The sequence below is a fragment of the Peromyscus californicus genome, unplaced genomic scaffold (assembly GCF_007827085.1).
Source record: "Peromyscus californicus insignis strain IS unplaced genomic scaffold, ASM782708v3 Scaffold_12__1_contigs__length_115047231, whole genome shotgun sequence".
In the NCBI taxonomy this organism is placed as follows: Eukaryota; Metazoa; Chordata; class Mammalia; order Rodentia; family Cricetidae; genus Peromyscus; species Peromyscus californicus.
Genome location: NW_026294413.1, coordinates 804,279 through 822,716, shown reverse-complemented (window position 1 = coordinate 822,716; position 18,438 = coordinate 804,279). Strand labels below are relative to the sequence as shown.

Genomic DNA, 18,438 nt, shown 5'->3' with positions numbered 1-18,438 from the left:
GGAAAAGGTAGTTTCTTGCCCAGTGACTTACTCTGCCATAATAAAAGTGAACTATATATGGAAGTTCTTTGATGCTCATCATCCTTTTTTGAAGTATTAGTGCTGCCAGGACCATCCATGTCTCACTGTTATGAAAAGCCTTATGTGTTTTTTTTAATACTCACAGTTAATAGTTTATTACAACAAAATGACACAGCCTAAATTGAAATGTAAACAGCTCCATATGTCTGCCCTACTGAATACAGGTAGGTTGAACATATTTTAAGTAAATTCAAATGACAGTGTAAAATGATGAAGGCTGGAGGGATGGGTCAGTAGTTAAGAGTACTGACTTTTCTTCCAGAGGACCCAATTGAATTGAAAAACCTTATGTTATTAAAACATCTTAAATATCATATTCTGTAAATCTCTGAAGTGTTTGAAGACCTTCTATTTATTTAAAATATACATCTGTTTAACCTTGAAAACATACTTAACCTGACTACAAGTTTTATTATTATAGATGAATAACTACTAACCTGTATTTCTTAATTATACATTACATTTTTAAATGAGTTGTATAGGTATAATACCTTAAACAAGAGTAGAAACATATATAGAGTATGTTCTAACAAAAATAACCCTAAATTTGTATCAATATACAAAAATTCATACCAATGTAAAATATTTGAGATTAATAGTTGCTTTTTAGTTTTAAAGTAGATTTAATAATCTACCCTTTTATCTTTTTTTTTTTTTTTTTTTTTTTGGTTTTTCGAGACAGGGTTTCTCTGTGTAGCTTTGCGCCTTTCCTGGAACTCGCTTTGGAGACCAGGCTGGCCTCGAACTCACAGAGATCCGCCTGGCTCTGCCTCCCGAGTGCTGGGATTAAAGGCGTGCGCCACCACCGCCCGGCTACCCTTTTATCTTATCATTTATGTATCCTCCCTTTTCTTTTCAGAACAAGATCCCTGAATCTAATCTCCTTAGCTTAGTTTCATCCATGACCATGACCAATAACAACTTATAACCAAACCCCCCAAAATTGATAAACATCCATTGAGTGACCAGAAACCACCCATCCCACCTCTTTAGTCATGATCTCTAGACTGCTTCCTGTTGTCTGGTGGTGACAACATCTTTAGGGGACTCTGAAAAAATTGAGATAATGATCAAGTCCTGGGAGAGCTAACTGTCTTTTTTTGTTGTTGTTTAATCTCTACAAATGATGGGAAGTGTAGAGCTTATCTAAAGTCTTGACTGAATAGTCTGTGAGACTGGACCATCTCAACTAGCAGCTTTGAAATTGTTCTGAATGCAGACATTTGAGGAAACTACAGAGGCTTTCTGGGAAGCTGGATCACCTGGGCTACTTATCTTTATTGGTGTCTGGTCCTTTTGCTCTAAAAATGCACAACCTTTTAAAGGTAACATATATATCTTGCATTAACTTAAGTATAGAATGTGAAGTGTACACAAGTCAGATAAAGATGATTTTCTGTTTTTTGTTTGGGCAGGCAAAAGGCATCTGTGAACTTTATAAGTCTATTTGGACTGTATGACCAAACCTCTATCCATGCCATATGAAATGATGGCATGTAATAATAAGTCATGAGAATTCTGTAGCCAACAAGATTTATCATGTCTCATCCAGTCTCAGAGCTGTTTCCATGCAGAGGGATCAGCATACATATCACCTGTCTTGTAGTATTTCCTGGCTTTGTCCCTCATACCTGTACCTAAGATCCTCAGGAGGTTTCCCTTTGTCAAATTTGATCTCAATTAACTTTGAAGGAATCCGTAGATTTTTGTTTTCTGTGAAAACAAAAGCACAACTTCTCCCCCAATACAACACAATGTCCAACTTTCATTTTGAAGCCAAGACATCCCTAAAGTATACAGGCTGGTTTAATTCAGCAGCTCCTTCCACAATCCAGTGTCTCCCCACACCTGTCTTTCTCTGCTCATTAGCATTCAAAAATTCAAAATTAACAAAGCACCATGTAAGGTCTAAACTTCCTGTATTATAATTACTTTACTATCTCTTTAAAGATTTTATTATTTTTAAACGTTTTTATGATTGTATGAGTATAGACTCATTTTCTTTCTTTCTTTCTTTTTTCTTTTTTTTTCCCTTAGCACCTAAGCCCCTTTTAAGCATACTGTACCTTTTTACAGGATTTTTTTTTGTCTCTGGACCTGGCTTTCTGTGTGTCTGCAATGTTCTCTGACCACCTGAGTCAAGCCTTAAAGGACCAGTGTGTCCACTGTGTGGTTTTGCTTAGCACAAGGCATTGGCTGCTGGCTCAAGCCCCCAGGCAGGGACTGGGAGCCACACCTTTGTATGCTGTGAGCATCGGCTTGGGCTTGCTTGAGAGACCACGGGACTGGGAAACCACATCTGGCTCCTTGTCCAGAACTGTTTTTTAGCTTTCTCAGGCCCTATGTTTGGATATTTGAGCCTCCATGTTGGATGCCATATATAATAATCTTTCTCATTGGGACTGCCAGCCTGCAAATAATGACATGGGGACTTATTAATTAAGAAAGTTTGGCCTTAGCTTAGACTTTTTTCTAACTAGTTCTTATAACTTAATTAACTCATGATTTTAATCTATGTTCTGCAACATGACTCAATTCCCACTTCAGTATATCATGTGTGACCTGCTCTGAGTCTTCTGATGTCTCCTCTTTTCTTCTTCCCAGAGTCCTCTGTGTGCCTGGAAGTCCTGCCTAGTTATTGGCTATTCAGCTCTTTATTACAACAATCACACCAATACCTGTTCACAGTACAAATATCCCACAACACCGCGGGATGACTGTCTAAGCAGCCAGATGTCTCTATCATTTCTATAGTTTTGGAAGTTGCTTGCTCTGCAGTGGGGTTGTCTATTAGATCACAAAAGCAAATGTGAGGATAACATCAAGGTATCTTATCAGAGGGCATGAGTAAACTAGTTGTGGTGAGACTTGAAAGGGGAAAGAGCCACTTACAGGCCTGCAGATGATACAGAAGTTAAACAGACACATGTTAAGAAAGCATGACTACGTAGCCCTTTTCCTAAAGAGAAAGGTGCTGTGCTTCCATGGAAGGTGTATGGACCTTGAAATCAGAGGAACTAGAACCAAGTTCTGGTGCTGTGTGACTGAACTACAGGATTTGAAGTGCAACTTGAAACATAAAAGCACAGCCCTCAGAGGTTCAGCTTCCTGTCTGTAAAATGGGGACAACATCTGACTTCACGGGCTATGACAACACATCATTTAATGCATGAGGAAAGGCTTCTGGGAATAGATGCCTTTGTTCAGATTTATTTTAAATTGGTCTTTCATCTGCTTTCCATTAACTTCCAGGTTGTCATGTTATAGAAGATCACTACCTGGATACAAGGGTGGTTATGTTAAATTAATCATAATAATGAATTCTCAACAAAAGAATCTTGTCCATTAATCTTTCTATGTAGAGATGAGTGTCACAGAACACATGGTTAAGAAGGAATGGTGACTACACTACCAGAAGCACTGGTCAGTATAGATGACAATGATACATGCCCTTGTGCACATAGCAGAATCACTGTACCCATTATCTTTCATTTCGTATGCTCTGGTTCCTGGCAATATATTTTGTTTATAATAGATATGTGAAAAATCCTTTCCAGGCAAATAATTGCATCAGAGAGTATCTGGCTGTAAGAAAGTGTAACTATCAGGAAAGAAACAAAGCACTAGAAATAAGAAACTAAATTGAAAAATTCAGAAGTCTAGTAGATGGCTATTTGCACACAAGTGAACAGGACTATATACCCCTGTATAACTGTCACAAACACAGTGTTTCATAGTAAAGGGTAAACATCTCAAAAAACAGGAATAGATATCAGAAACAAAAAGACCAAAACCAAAAGTCAAATGTGAACACAAGCCTTGTGCAATTTTTAACTTTTATACACCAATAAAAGTCGTGAGTATTTATGCTTTATCTGCTCTTGTTCATGAAGAGAAATGTCTGATGGGAGATGATACCCTACAATTTACACTGTCTTACAAACTGATCTTTCTGCCTATTTAGTCACATCTTCTCCTCATCCTCATCCTATGGTTGTTTCACAGGCCATGGCACATGCTCCTGTGGTCGTTGTGTTTGTGAGAAAGGATGGTTTGGCAAGCTCTGCCAACACCCACGGAAGTGTAACATGACAGAAGAGCAAAGCAAGAGTTTGTGTGAGTCAGCAGATGGCACATTGTGCTCAGGGAAGGGTGAGTACCACTGCTGGAGCTGGATCCCTGCTGAGACACATGGTCCCTCAGAACAGCAGGTAGCAAGCAGTCCCTCAAGAATGAACTTTGCCTGAGAAAAGCCATTCAGCCTATGTGAACCCTGAAAGCTGAGCATCAGCGACAGGAGGTGTGGGAACTAAGGGGGTAATGTCCTTTTTGTCTATGCAAAAGATGGAAAACTTCCTAAGTTTTCACACATGCTTTACCAAAAGAAGATTTCACTTATATTAAAACATAGATATGATTTTTCATATTTATGTTTACAACCTTATCATAAATAGTCTTTTGCTGAGTCATGTCCAGTTGCAAATTCCATATGGACCCAGAAAGCTATACTCACCAATGCAATGAGTTACAGTTCATGTACTCCCTAACCTGACTTTTATGCAAAATTATTCCCTAAAATATATAAGTAGTTGTATTGAGTCCTCATTAGAGTTTCAGAATTTTCATCTAGGCAATTTGCATATAGGAAACACAAAAAGTTGAGGAATGCTGGGGAGAGGGCTCAGCAGATAAGAGCGCTTGCTGCTTTTGCAGACAACCGGAGTTTGGTTCCTAAATACCCTGTAACACTCCATCCAGGGGATCAGATACCCTCTTCTGACCTTCATGGCACTTGCTCTCATGCTCGCTGAACCTACACATACATATTTTTTTAATGAAATAAATCTTTTTAAAAAGAAAAAGATTCAAAATTTGATTAGATATTGACCTAAAGGTATTTCTTCACAACTAAACCAAACACAGTTCCTACGTAATGCTTTTCCAGTTACTTGCTTTGGGAAGTGGGAGTACAATCACAGGTCACTGACAATTGAAAGCCTAGATGTTCACATATTCATCCTCCACTGTATAGGATGTTTTGTCATGGATAAATTCAAAAAGGAATGTAAAATCCGCCCAAGGCTTTCCATTTTGAGTTTCATGGTTCACATTAACGATGGGAGTAAGTGGTTGAAATGCTTTTTCTCCTTTCTGGAGGCATCATGATGGGTATAGAAGAAAGGGGCTGAGGCTGAGCTCTTGCAACTGTAATTAATCTTTGTTACAGAGGATAACAAGGATGTTATTCCTGGTCTCCATGGAGAAATTGTCCCATACCCTGCCTCCAAGAACCACAGTAAAAGTACAGCATGTGAGAGACTGGGGGATTTCAACATGATAAATGAGAAAGGAAATTTTCTCACATCCTTTCACTCTGTATCTCCTTGACATGTATAATTTTCCAAAATTCATGTAGGAGAAACCTCATTCTGGTGATCTCAAAGAATATAGACACTTTTTTTTCCTTTTATGGGACAGATGTGAGCCAGGGACTGGCCTGTGGCTGCATGCCATGGTACTTTGTAACCCACCCCCACCAAAATGACAAGCTTGAACTATGCATTTGCTAGGAACTGTGAATAAAGCCTTCACTTCAGGAGACGATGAAGAAATAGCATTTTATTTCTTACAAATTTATAGCCAAGACAATAAATCACTCCATAGAAAAATTTAAAACAAGATACATTGTTGTGACCTTCATAACAGATGGTGTCATTAGTACAATAGTGAAAACTGCCTGCTGGGGTGTCAGGTTGCAGCATTTTGTCAGGCTTGATGTATGAAAAAGAAAGTCAGTAATGAAATGGGGCCTTGCCCCCAGACTGAAATTGTTTTTGTAAATGACCAAGAGAGATGTGCTTAGTGGCCATGTCGCCCCTAAGTTTAGCTACCTTTGCAGAATATATGGTGAGATTTATAGGGCTTTTTTCTTGCTGTTTGGCTTGGGGATTTATTTATTTATTTGGTTCCATGGTGGCACAATAATGTTTGTCTTAATAACATTACCTTAGATTCAAGTAATCACTCCAATAGTCAGAGGTACCATTATGGGACAAGTCTTTAAATATATACTTAAACTGTCACAGTGATATTGCTGCACCCACATGATTAATAAGTTCAGGTACCCTCATTCATCCATCTGTTTCTCAGCTACCCCTGTTCTGTATCCTCAGAAAAGAGAATGAGAAAAGGTTATACTTCCAAGAGCAAGCTTATCCTAGTTGTCATGCCCAGTATGGCTGCTAGTCATATCTGCAGGCAAGAACTGCTCATTTATTAAATTACATGGATACCTTTGCTGTGACGATCATCACAGATAGATGGCTAACTGGTGGATTGAATCAGATTGAGATAGTCTGTTAACTGTTTTCAAAAGGGTTCTGAGGTAATTACCCCATCCTTTCTGCTATTCCATTATCTTCTTCGAAGGAAGTTTGTTTCTTTCTCCTCCTTAGGTCTTTGAAATGTTCTACAGATAGATGAAAAATTTTCCCAATAATGAAAGCCAGCAAAAAACATAAATAAAAATAGGGACATTGTTAAGAGTCCTTTTGGAGAATGAAAACAAACGGGTTAGTGGTGTTGTGGTTGCAAGTTTATCACTCTATGGTTCCAGACAGGATGGGCCAGCTGCAGCCTATGGCTGGGCTGGGTCTCTAGTGGGAATGGGTCCTAACCTGCTGAGTTGAACAGCTGCTCACTTTGAGGTGTTCAGTAAGCTTATACTTGTTAGAATCTTCTCATGCTTTCCCCTTTCTAGATATTGATAATCCACCCCTATTATTGGTTATTTATGAGAACAGCCAGAGCTCTCTACAATAAAAGTCTATAATAGGTTCTAAGGACTATGTACACTGTGTTAATACTACATACTATGCTGTTCCTATTTTTGGAGGGAGTAGAAGAATTTCCTACCAATCATCAACAGAGAAACAACAAACCTTGGATTATGGTGACCACGAATTACTTCCATAGCATACACAAAATCAAACCCCAGTTTTATTCTAAACATTTTATGACATCTACTATATTTGGAGCTATAATTTACTTGTCAAATATTCAGTCTACATATACCACATTGACTTTAGCTGAGCGTGCTCATTTCAGGAAAATACTTTGCTATACTTTGCAGCTAAGCATTCCAGAAACAAAAGAAGTAACAAGAATCAGTTCCAGGCAAGAGATAAGTTCAAAGATGAAGTGTAAACTCTTTGTAGGAATTATGGTACACATGAAAAGGCATCCTAGGTGTGACTATATTAATATCTTAAGTGTATAAAATCATTTATTTCTATTGTGTAAATAACTTCCTGATGTAAGAGATACTATATAAGAATCAAAAAATACTTAATTCCTCAAATAGTTAATCTTCTTCTCTGGTGGAAATAAGCCACTAAACATGATGTTCCTTTGGGGGACATCTCTGTGATAGACAATAGAGTGCCCATGTAGATATTTCATTAGCATTTGTTAAATAAGCAATTGATTGTTCAACATTTCTATGTCTATAAATTTTAAATAAAATATTTAAATTTAAGAAAAAGTTAATTCTAAAATGAAGATACCCTCTGCTTAGGTGAGAATTTGAGGGGGGCCTTATGTCTTTCCCACTAGACCAGCAGGTAAGATCCGAGGCAACCACCACACTGTCAATCACTTCACAAAAATAGAAGATCTCCATATATTGCCCTAAATAGTCTGCAAGTCAACCCAGACTCTCAGTCAAACAAGTCAAGACTAAGTGACATTGTGCTGCACTTAACAAATAAGTAAAAATAAATATAAATACAATTCTCACATTACAACTGGTTCTGACTTGCCTTGAGATGTGTGACGAGAAAGGCCAAAATGAAATTTGGTTGTGGGAGATTCTTCCACCTAAAATGCATATAACCTTGTCATGAACTAACATAGCACTTAATGCTTGGGACACTTTAACTATAATTCTTTCATGATATGCATGACAGTATCATGTCAGTCCATTTCCCCAAATCTAGGTTTTCTGCTCTCTGTGCCCCTAGGTTGTTAATCATTAGTCAGTTACTCTATTACAGGAGAAGTACTCAGAACACTGCCAAGTCTCCTCTGTGAATTTAGAGCTTAATGAGTTTGGAGTTTTGCTAACTGCATTGAAAACTTTTACTTTTCACATTTTCTTGAAGTGATTGGTGACTTGAGTAACTTTGCGTTAACTATCAGTATCTTTTAGTAAAAGGAAATTGTGTCCAGAAAGAAAGGCCAAGCAAGGAAATGGAAAAGGTCCTTTTGAATTCTGCAGTTGTCCTTCTCGCTGTGGCAAAAGCAGCTTTCCCCACGATTTTCAAGCCCGTCTTGAAAGACATTTGCACAAAGAGAAATTTCTTCTCTTTGAAATAACATAAAATTTATTTTTATCTTAAATATTCATTAGTAAAATCCTCAGTTACCTAAAATATTTTAATAACTAAATAATTTTTTGTTGTTGTTTTAAAATTAGATTAAAATAACCAGAAAAAAAGTTGATAAGGGGTAGCAAAATTGACTTGACCTCATTTGGGGTTCATTAGGACTCTTCCTGATTATGGATAAAATCCTGAAGGGCAGGTCTGAGACATCAATCAGACATGAGAGATTGTATCTGCATTTTTAACACTTCACTTTGCCACTCAGTATGACGTTGGTGTGTTCCTATTTCAAAAATTCATATAAATAAAATTCTAAGATGATGAGCTCAATAATTTAGTTGTTACTAAATTACAAAATGAATCTTCATTTAATGTAATTTAGTATTGGATTCCTTTAGATAACAAGGACTTAAAATGCAATTAAATTTAAAAAGAAAGAAACAAAACATCTATTTTGAATATCTTTTGGGGAGAGTATCTCTAAGGATGAGCCATATCCTGTTCCATTGACATTTCAGCCAGACTGGGCCAAAGAACATTTGCTCCAGGCTAATTACGACTGTCTAGATCTATAATGAAGGCTTTCCTGAATGACCTTTATGTATCTGAGTACGTAAAGCTCTTCTCTGAGAAAGCAGCTATTCAATAAACTTGTAACACACTGACAATAGGCTTGTAACAACGACACTCTCTTCTCGATGGAAGCCTTTATTTCTCTGGTGACAGTAATATCAATTGTGATTTCAGGTTCTTGCCATTGTGGAAAGTGCATTTGTTCTGCAGAAGAGTGGTATATTTCAGGGGAGTTTTGTGACTGCGATGATAGAGACTGTGACAAACACGATGGTCTCATTTGCACAGGTATTAAACTACACTAATTGTTTTGTGCCACAGATGACAATAGAGCCAAATGGCATCCACTACATGCTGCTTTAGATAGCCAGAGAAGGCAGCTCCCATATAATCCAGTGAACAATGCACATGTGTAGTAATTCTAAAAGGATGAATGATCACCTGTAATACTCACTAACATTTTCCCTAGAAGAGTTTAAAAGGATGCAGCCAGATTATATGATTGTTTGGAAACTTCTACAAGATAACCTGCCCTATGAATTTGCATAAGAGCAATTATACAAATGCAGAATTCTCTTGAAAATAATTTTATTTTAACATGTTACAGGCCAGGGCTGCTGTTTTAAGCAGCACTCAGATGCCACAAGTTGGTATATTGGCTGTTTTTAGGGAGCTGTGTATACGTATAGATATGTGTGTGGTGGGAACAATAGCAAAAGCATATACAAAAGGTTTGACTGTGTGATGGCCATCACAAACTTAATTAATTGAGTTATAATAATTAGGTATAAAAATACTGAACCAAGTGAAATAATAGCACGTGTATGTGTTCTCCTGAAGGTATTGTTTTAATTATAAAATGTACTCACACTTCATAGAGTTCTAGCTGATTCAATATACCATTAATAAAATTCTTTCTCAGTAACTCAAAATATTTTTGTAATCAAATATTTTAATAAGGTTAAAGATAACTATTTTGACATGACATTAAATTAGAAATCACTTTTTCTGTTCACCTTACTACACAAGGATATTTTTTCCAGCTCTCTGGCCTGCCTAATTTCTTATCAAGGGGCTTTATGCTTTTCAATGCTTATTTGTAAGTCAAACATGGTTTGCCCACTAACAGAAAATAGAATTGTGATATGAGAGCCCAGCTGAGTGATACAAGGTGGGTACTGTTTCATTATAGATTATGGAATCAAAGAGATGTCATTAATTATCTTAAATGTGAATTTCAGGTATTTAATAACATAATGACATCATTTTATTATAAGACATTCTAGAGAGGATAAATGAATGGTTTTCTCATGAACAGTTATGATTCACAGTCACATATTCTAGTAGTGCTTTCTGATCATAACTATAGTTCCCATGTTTATTTTATTGCAGGGAATGGAATATGTAGCTGTGGAAGCTGTGAATGCTGGGATGGATGGAACGGGAATGCATGTGAAATCTGGCTTGGCACTGAATATCCTTAATGATTCCATGGGCGACAACTGGATTCACATTTCTAGGCCATTTTAGAAATTTAGAGGAATGCATGTGTAGACAGTACTAGGACAGACTCTTATGTGTTTTTCTATTTCTGACTGCCTGAGTGAAACATGGGTCTTCATTAGAAATGACTTCAGCAAACTGATGTAATTTACACCACAAAGAATTGTTTTCCCATAATTAACATCAGTGTTTTATAACCGAGGAGGGCAATTTTGCACCCACAAGACATTTGACAATGTCTAAAGAGAATTTCGTTGTCAGACTGGGTAGGGTAGGGGTGCTTGTGCTATGGGCATTTTAGAGGTAGTGGTCACAGACAATGCTGAACACCCTATAGAACATTGAAGGGCCCTCACAGCAATCCAATGTTTGCCAATATGTAGTAGAAAAATGCTAAATCACATGGTATTTAGGACTCCACATTCCGACACCAGAAACACTATATCAGAATATAAGGATATTTATTCTCACATAAACTGATCAGTTGGATTTTTCCAGGATTTCATATGAATCTGAATTTGCATATTGGGACAATGATGATAGACACATATGACGTGTGATGATGGGAGTGGGTTTACCAGATCAAAAGGGCTATAATTTCACAAGTATCTCTTACAGGAAGAAATAAAAAATGTACAACTTGACAATTTAATAAATAGTGACATAAGTTGTTTATATTCTGTGTCAATATCTATCTAACCACTGAAAACAAACACAACAGAAAAAATGAATTGGAATACCCACTTTAGATCCCAAGAATTGACAGACCATGTTTTTAAGACTAGGCATGGGTTACATGTATTAGACATCTGACTTTTTATTTAAATTAGTTCATGTAATATTGTCCTCTGAAGAAGATAGTGTCTAGTTGGAAACACAAGGATCCTCATACTGCACTCATAGCTCTTAAAAGATGTTTTTTCAAAGAAATGGTAGGGTCAACAAGAACGACACCTATTTCAGAAGCTCAGAAGTAGACCCCAAAATATAGAAATACCTTAAATCAAAATTACAAATATTCACTCAGTGATAGGAACAAAATGTTTATTTTCTTGGTGAAATTTTGCTGTTTATGAAACTCACATTAAATTATGAAAATGTACAATATTTGGGGTTTCCTTGCATATATACAGTTAGATCTACTTATACACATAGTTGAAGCAACCATTATTTATAGCTAAAAAAATACCTTTTTCCTAAATGTAAATTATTTGTAAAATCCTAAAATAACATAGCAAAATCATTTCTGTATTGTTTTAAGATGAAACTTTTACTTGCAAATTTTATATTAATAATGTAAATATTCTAAAGTCATGGCTTGGACTTTATCAGTCAAGTCACCAAAAGTAAAGAAAACATGCCTCCACTGTATTACTTAAAAAAACTAAATACTGAAAAGTATTTGAAGAGTCAATTTCACTGGTGCTGGTTTTATAGTAACAATAAGGTTCTGAGAATTTAACCTATTTATAAAATTGTTGCCTCTATCCTGAGATTAGGGGACCCAGCCATATAGGTTCTATTACTGAGCTGACAATTAACATCAGTTTTATAAAATGAGGGCAATATAAGGAGTTAAGGTATGATTGCTTTCTTTCCTCTTCTCTGTATTTTCCTCTTCTCTATATACATCTTAAGCCAGAAACAAAGCAATTATAATAATTCAGTAGCAGTTCTGATAATATGTTTGGTGACATCCAAACATTGAGAGTCAGTGACCTTCCCATCATGGTACAATGACCTCAGATTTCCCTACTGCAGGACTTGGCCTTCTATATAAAGGTGTGAACAATGTGTATTAGATAAACTACTGTAGAATTTTCTTCTTTAATTGTTTAATATTTTAAAATTGTAATAAATAAATAAAAATCCATCCTGAGCTCTCAGGCCATATGTAAAGAGGTTGTGGGCTGGCTTTAATCATAACTGTGTGGTAGTTTGCCAGACTTTTCTCCCCTGGAACCTTCAGTTCCCTTTTATCACCTCAGGTGTGTCTTTTTTAATTACTATGATTCTCTCTTTAGTTTTTATCATTTCTATAAGTAGTATCTACTACAAAAGAATGTGTTGCTCTTCTTATATCTTTACAAGAAAAAGTGTTGAAATATCCTTAGTATATAAGTTTTCTCAGAATAGATTTATGACATTGGAGAAATGATTATTCCATGGAGATCAAAATGTGATGTCTTAAATTTTGGACAACATGAAAATATGTTGTAGTTTACCATGTTCTGGAGTGCCTTGTTACAGATTATGAAAAGAAAATGTAGTGTATGTCTCTAGTCAGATTTTTTTTCTTGGAAAACAGACTTTAAAAAAAGCTTTAATCAATTTACTATAGTGTGTGTGTGTGTGTGTGTGTGTGTGTGTGTGTGTGTGTGTGTGTGTGTCTGTCTGTCTATCTGTCTGTCTGCCTGTGTTTGGCTCTTGTCATGCCAACATCAGTATATAAATATGTGTGTGAAAATTCCACACACTTTTGTTTAAAAACAAAAATAAAAAAAATAGTGACAGGCAAAGACATAATCTATCCCCTACCTAAATACGATTCTATACTTTGAATCCAAAATAGAAACTACCTCATTGAAAGTGCTGAGCAAGGACAAATTTGTAATGAATAGGAGAAAATAAGCAAATCTCTTTGGCTTGCTTCTGGCTTTCAAAAATTACACTGGGACCCATGATAATTGAAAGGTTGGCATTAAGTTCACCAGTGGTGATGATCCTCACCCTACTTGTTTAACAAACCATGATTGAAGATCCCTCCAGGGGAGTTATAAAAGTCAACAAAAGTCCTCAAGATATGAAGAGAACCATTGTTCCTACTGCCTTTAAGGAATCCTGAATTCATTTGGATTCCAGCAGCACCAGGGAAGGAATGACTTACCTCTATCAGCTCAAGTACAAACTCAACCTCACCAGGAGATATCAGAATTAGACTGAATGAGAACCACAAACAAAGGGAAACAAAAATACAACACAGTCTTAATTTGCAAACTCAACTGTCACAACTTTGAAACTGACACAGTATTCTAGATACTCACATAGCACTGTGTGTCACTTTTTAAGCCAAACCCTTAACTACCTATGTCCTTTATTTTAGAACAACACAATTTACATTCTGGATTTGACTAAGTTTATACTTCAGAAAATAATTGGGCATTTAGCCTAATTGTTTCCCTATGATATAGCTGTTTCCTAAAATAAAATCAAAGTCATTTCTCACTATTTTAAGTTTATTCTAAATTGAAACTTGACTACTCTAGTCTCACATTCCTTCTTTGAGGGATATCAAACATCTATTATCCTTGAAATATTTGGAAGAACTTTTTAACAAAATAATACATATTCACTTTAAGGAGCAACAAAGGACTTTTTGTTGTTTTAGTTTTTGCTTAAAGTACCAAATCTGATATTGGTCACTCTAGGGAGAAAAAAAAAAAGATGGTTTAGTAGTTTAATAATTAATTAAGTGGTTATGTATGATACATTCTGCTTACTTGCTAGAAAGTCAATAATTAGAAAGACTAGAGCAAAAGTCGTGGGATCGTTTATGAAGCTAGTCCTCACCCGCAAAGCACCCAGGACAAGCAAACACTTAAAACAAGATTTCAAATTCTCCAAAATACATAAAGTGTTCCCAATTCCCTTTTACTCTTCACACAGGACAGACTGTTTGAGTGTCTTCCATAATTATTTCCTGGGAAAATAATAAGAAATTTCAGGAAGTAAACTTATTGGAAACAAAAATTGTGTCACTTGAATTATGTAAAGGACTAATATTAATGAGCACGATTGATGGATAGGCAAAGCAATCAGCTACCATAACAAGGTGGTAGAACTATCTCTCCCCCACCAGATATGCATGCAGAAGGAATGGGTCTTCTAGAGACATGATACAATGGATATACATACAGGGAGATATAAAACACACAGTCTATAAATACAAATGTGTTCCATCAGATTTACTATACAGAACATCAGTGATGACAGATTGTACTTAATAATAGCAAACTTAATTTCTGAGGGAAGGAATGATGATCTTATTCCAGAAAATTAGCAAGAGAGGTATCATCAGAGAGCTAAAATTTTCTTTGGCATGGTAAAGGGGAAAACTGAGTTTATCATCTTATTTACAGAGAGTTCTCTATATTTGGGGTGATACAATGCCATTTTGTTACATAAAGTTATTTGATGGTTTCCATATGCTTTCATATGAGTATTTTATTTGATATGTTGTATCTGTAAATACAACAAATGGTAAGAAACACAAATTGTACAATACAGACAAGCTCTCTGTATATAAATCAAAAAATACATACCAGTGCTTCTGGATACATGGGTCCTAGTACATGCAGTTCATTTGATGCTTTCCTCTTCCCATGCAACAAGTGAGACCAGACACAAAGGAAATGGCCTAACTAAATCAAGAATATAACAAGGACCCCTCTGTGATATATCTAAACATGTATTAGAAGAAGCCACTTGGATATCAACTTACAATAATACATTCTCTCATGGACAACTGACAACTCTTGGAAAACAAAACAGAGGGAAGCAATAACATAAATTTCAATCATTTACAAATATAAATCTTGCCTTAATTTTAAGCACTAGCCAGGTCTTGAGAACAGAAATCTCAAGTAATGTTGATTACCAAAACCAGAAAGGTAGGCTAGGTTAGGGGGTGTGTACATGTGGATGGGTATAACCTGTGTCTATAAGGCCAACTAATAAATAGGAATTACAAGTTATTCACACTTTACCACATATTATGGTATGTATGTCTTCCCTAAATAATCAGTTAATGGGTTTTGTCTAATTATGCATAACACCAAATCAATAGTGGTCAAAGGAGTCATTTTTTTTTGTATTTGCAATTTAGCATTATTGACAATAAATCTACTCAAACATTATGCTAATGGTTGTTTATTAAAATTGAATCCAATATGAAAATGAAATAAGCATAAACAGTTAAATTTATACTGAATCTTTAATCAGCTAAGCAGGCCAAAATTTTTCTATGTTGAGCAAGGGCTGTCATGGAGATTCATGAAATCAATGAGAAAATAATTTCCCAGTAAGCACAGTGCAGATGGGGGCAAATGGCATCTAGGTCATTCTGCCACATGGAAATAATAACAAGAGGCCAGTACATTGATCCCACATAGATTGTTTTCTATAAAAGAGGTTCAGTTTGGTCTCAATGAGCTTTTCTGAGAAGAAAACATGGAATTTTATTGTGTACACACAGTTAACAAATATACTTTCAAACAGTTCAGTATTAAACATTTTGAAGCTCTTTATATCCGATATTGAGTATTTTGTATGGAGTCTTCAAACTGTGTCTCCATCAATTCACAGCCTTTCTTAGAGTTCAACAAAATTCAATTCAAAATGAAATTACAAAAGCAAAAGAAAACAAAATCAAATCAATTAATGGCCCAAACCCCAATGCTTGAGTGTGTTGGTTTACCTTTAGTTTTATCTATGGTACTCAACAGACCACATTCTGATATCTTGGCAAGTCACCTCAAACCCAGCCTGTTGGACCCCACAGAGCTGAGTTAGAGGTGTGCACTGGTGACACACAGTACCAGACCCAGGATGCTAAGCTGGAAAAAAAGGAATTTTCCTTAGTATGTCCAGTTTAAAAACTTATAATTAAACACCAAAAATATTAAACTCTAATGTATACTAACGTGTGCATTGCTGCTGTAGAAAGAACACAACAGCCGCCTTGCCCATGCTCTACTGAGGATAACTGGAATGCAGCCCAAATCAGGGGCAGCATTGAGTTATCTTCATTAAAAACAGGAAGGAGTGGGTGGGAAATGGATTTAGGTAGCATATTTCTTATAGGTTGTGATGATTTGTTTTTTTTTTTATTTTTCCTTTTTCCCAATAACCAGGATTAGTAGATGAAAAAAATGAACCTTAATCAGGCCTACAAGGCCTACAAAATTCTTTGGACCCACTTTCTCAAAAACCAAGTGGGTCTTGCTCGCTGGGCAAGGCAAATGTTACCATCACCAGTAAGCTTGTGATATGTATAAAACACACACACACATACACACAGAAAGAAACTTAGAGGGGGTGCCAAACACCTATCATAGAGAGCTTCCCACGGATTGTGTTTGACCCTTGCTCCACCCAGGCATGTCCACCTTGGGAGCATAGTGTCTCCTACTGGATAGAGCATATATGTGTGTTTAATCGGTAATGTGAGCCAAAGACAACCTTAATCTTTATAGATACAATTTGTATTAATAGGTTTAGAAGGCTTCCTGATTCCCTGATTGGTCTCTAAACTAAACCAACTGCAACACTGAAGATTCAGAGGAACACAATCCTGCTAAAGGTCACAGACAGTGGAGCAAGCAGCCCTGTAAAAATGGGAAGAATAGAAATCCATGATAGCACAGGTTTACAGCATCTAACTAGAAATTACTCAATATTATTTGTGTGCTACAAAATTGAACTTAAACACATGGATTTCGCTGAAACAGGACTCAAAAAGGATTATGGGTAGCTGTCAGCAGGCAAGGTATTGAGTGTACTTGTGAAGTATGTCATTCACATGAAGTGTCACAGTCACAGAAAAGATATTAAAAAGGCATTCCATATCTGGTAGGGCATTCCATGGTCTGAGTTTAGCTGGTTTGTCCTGGTGTCTTCTTGGTGTGGGGGGACCACAGGTTGAGATTTATCCACTTGCAACGAAGGAGGTCTGAGAGAGCATAGCACAAGCATCAGCTTGCTTGCTGGGGCTCTTCAACCACAGGAGCAGGAATGTCTAGTAAGGATAAATCGCTCCACTGTGCTCTGGACAAGTGAGTCAGGACACCTGAGGATCTGGCTATGTGGTCTTGCACTTGTTGACTGGTTTGCCTCCATTCATTATTGCAGATGCACTTGTACTTTTGCTTGGCGTCACCCCAGCTTTTGGAACCGTTTCTCCAACATCATGCAAAGATGGTTCTCGGTACATGGCAACTAGAGATGTGAAGAAAGGGAGAAGAAAGAAAGAGGTTATCTGGTTATCATGCAAGAATGGCATACCACTTTTTGCACAGACCTCATCCAGTCTGTATCTATTTTTGGTGGATGAACCCAATCCCATTGATAATGAGCACAGCAGTTTTAAGGCAGTCATTTCTAATTCATAAATTAAGATATAACTTTCAATGTATTTTCTAATTTATATACTAAAATATGTGCATGCATATGTACATAGATTTTTTTCTAATAAAGTTTAAATGAGAGCTATGGACTCTATGTAAACCTGTAAAGAAAAGCATACATAACTACTCAAGAATGTGTGGTGCATGAGCACTCACATATATACACAGACTCTTTCTCTCCCCCTCCCCTCTCTCTTTCTCTCTGAAGAAAAGCATTTGACCTAATTCTATTTTCACCTGAGATCACTAAGCTATTTTTCTCTTTAGTGGTTTAAAAGCCACACAGTCACACTGGGTTCCACTTGAAAGCTACACACAGTGTTAGTAATAAAGGCTTCCTTTTGCTTAAACCAGAGCTTTCTGTGAATAATTACTTCTATTTCCTTTCCCACCATCATAGGAAGGGCCTTTATACAACTGGAGGAAACTACATAACATTTATATTTCTGTATCTATTTTTCTGATGCATTATTTTAAAAATCAAATAATTGGTATTGGTAGGACAGAGGCTTTGAACAGTAACAGCAGCTGAGACTAATGCCTGCAAGAAAATTGAGGAATTGTCTGAGTTGTGCTTTGTGACATGAGCACCATAGTTCATGTCACTTTTTAGAAAATGTTTTTACAGAGTCTCAGGAAAGGATATTTAAAAGTATCTGACATGTGGGAAAATTAGTTGACTTAAACTCGTCTGCCAGCAGCAATGTAATTAC

At 36.4% G+C, this 18,438-nt stretch overlaps 2 protein-coding genes across 6 annotated transcripts in view; one reads left to right on the top strand and one right to left on the bottom strand.

Moving 5' to 3' along the window:
- The window catches only part of Itgbl1 (integrin subunit beta like 1), a 242,771-nt gene extending 230,331 nt beyond the window's left edge, over positions 1-12,440 (top strand). Inside the window, exons 9-11 of the mRNA XM_052732361.1 lie at positions 4,087-4,233; positions 9,213-9,326; positions 10,431-12,440. Coding sequence (XP_052588321.1) covers positions 4,087-4,233; positions 9,213-9,326; positions 10,431-10,522 — 353 coding nt within the window. The 3' untranslated portion in view covers positions 10,523-12,440. The remainder of the gene's footprint in view (positions 1-4,086; positions 4,234-9,212; positions 9,327-10,430) is intronic.
- Positions 11,572-18,438, bottom strand: part of Fgf14 (fibroblast growth factor 14) — a 661,678-nt gene continuing 654,811 nt past the window's right edge. For all 5 annotated transcript variants that reach the window (XM_052732362.1, XM_052732367.1, XM_052732366.1 and 2 more), the window contains one exon: positions 11,572-17,537. In XM_052732362.1, the coding sequence (XP_052588322.1) occupies positions 17,401-17,537 (137 nt within the window). In that variant the 3' untranslated portion in view covers positions 11,572-17,400. The remainder of the gene's footprint in view (positions 17,538-18,438) is intronic.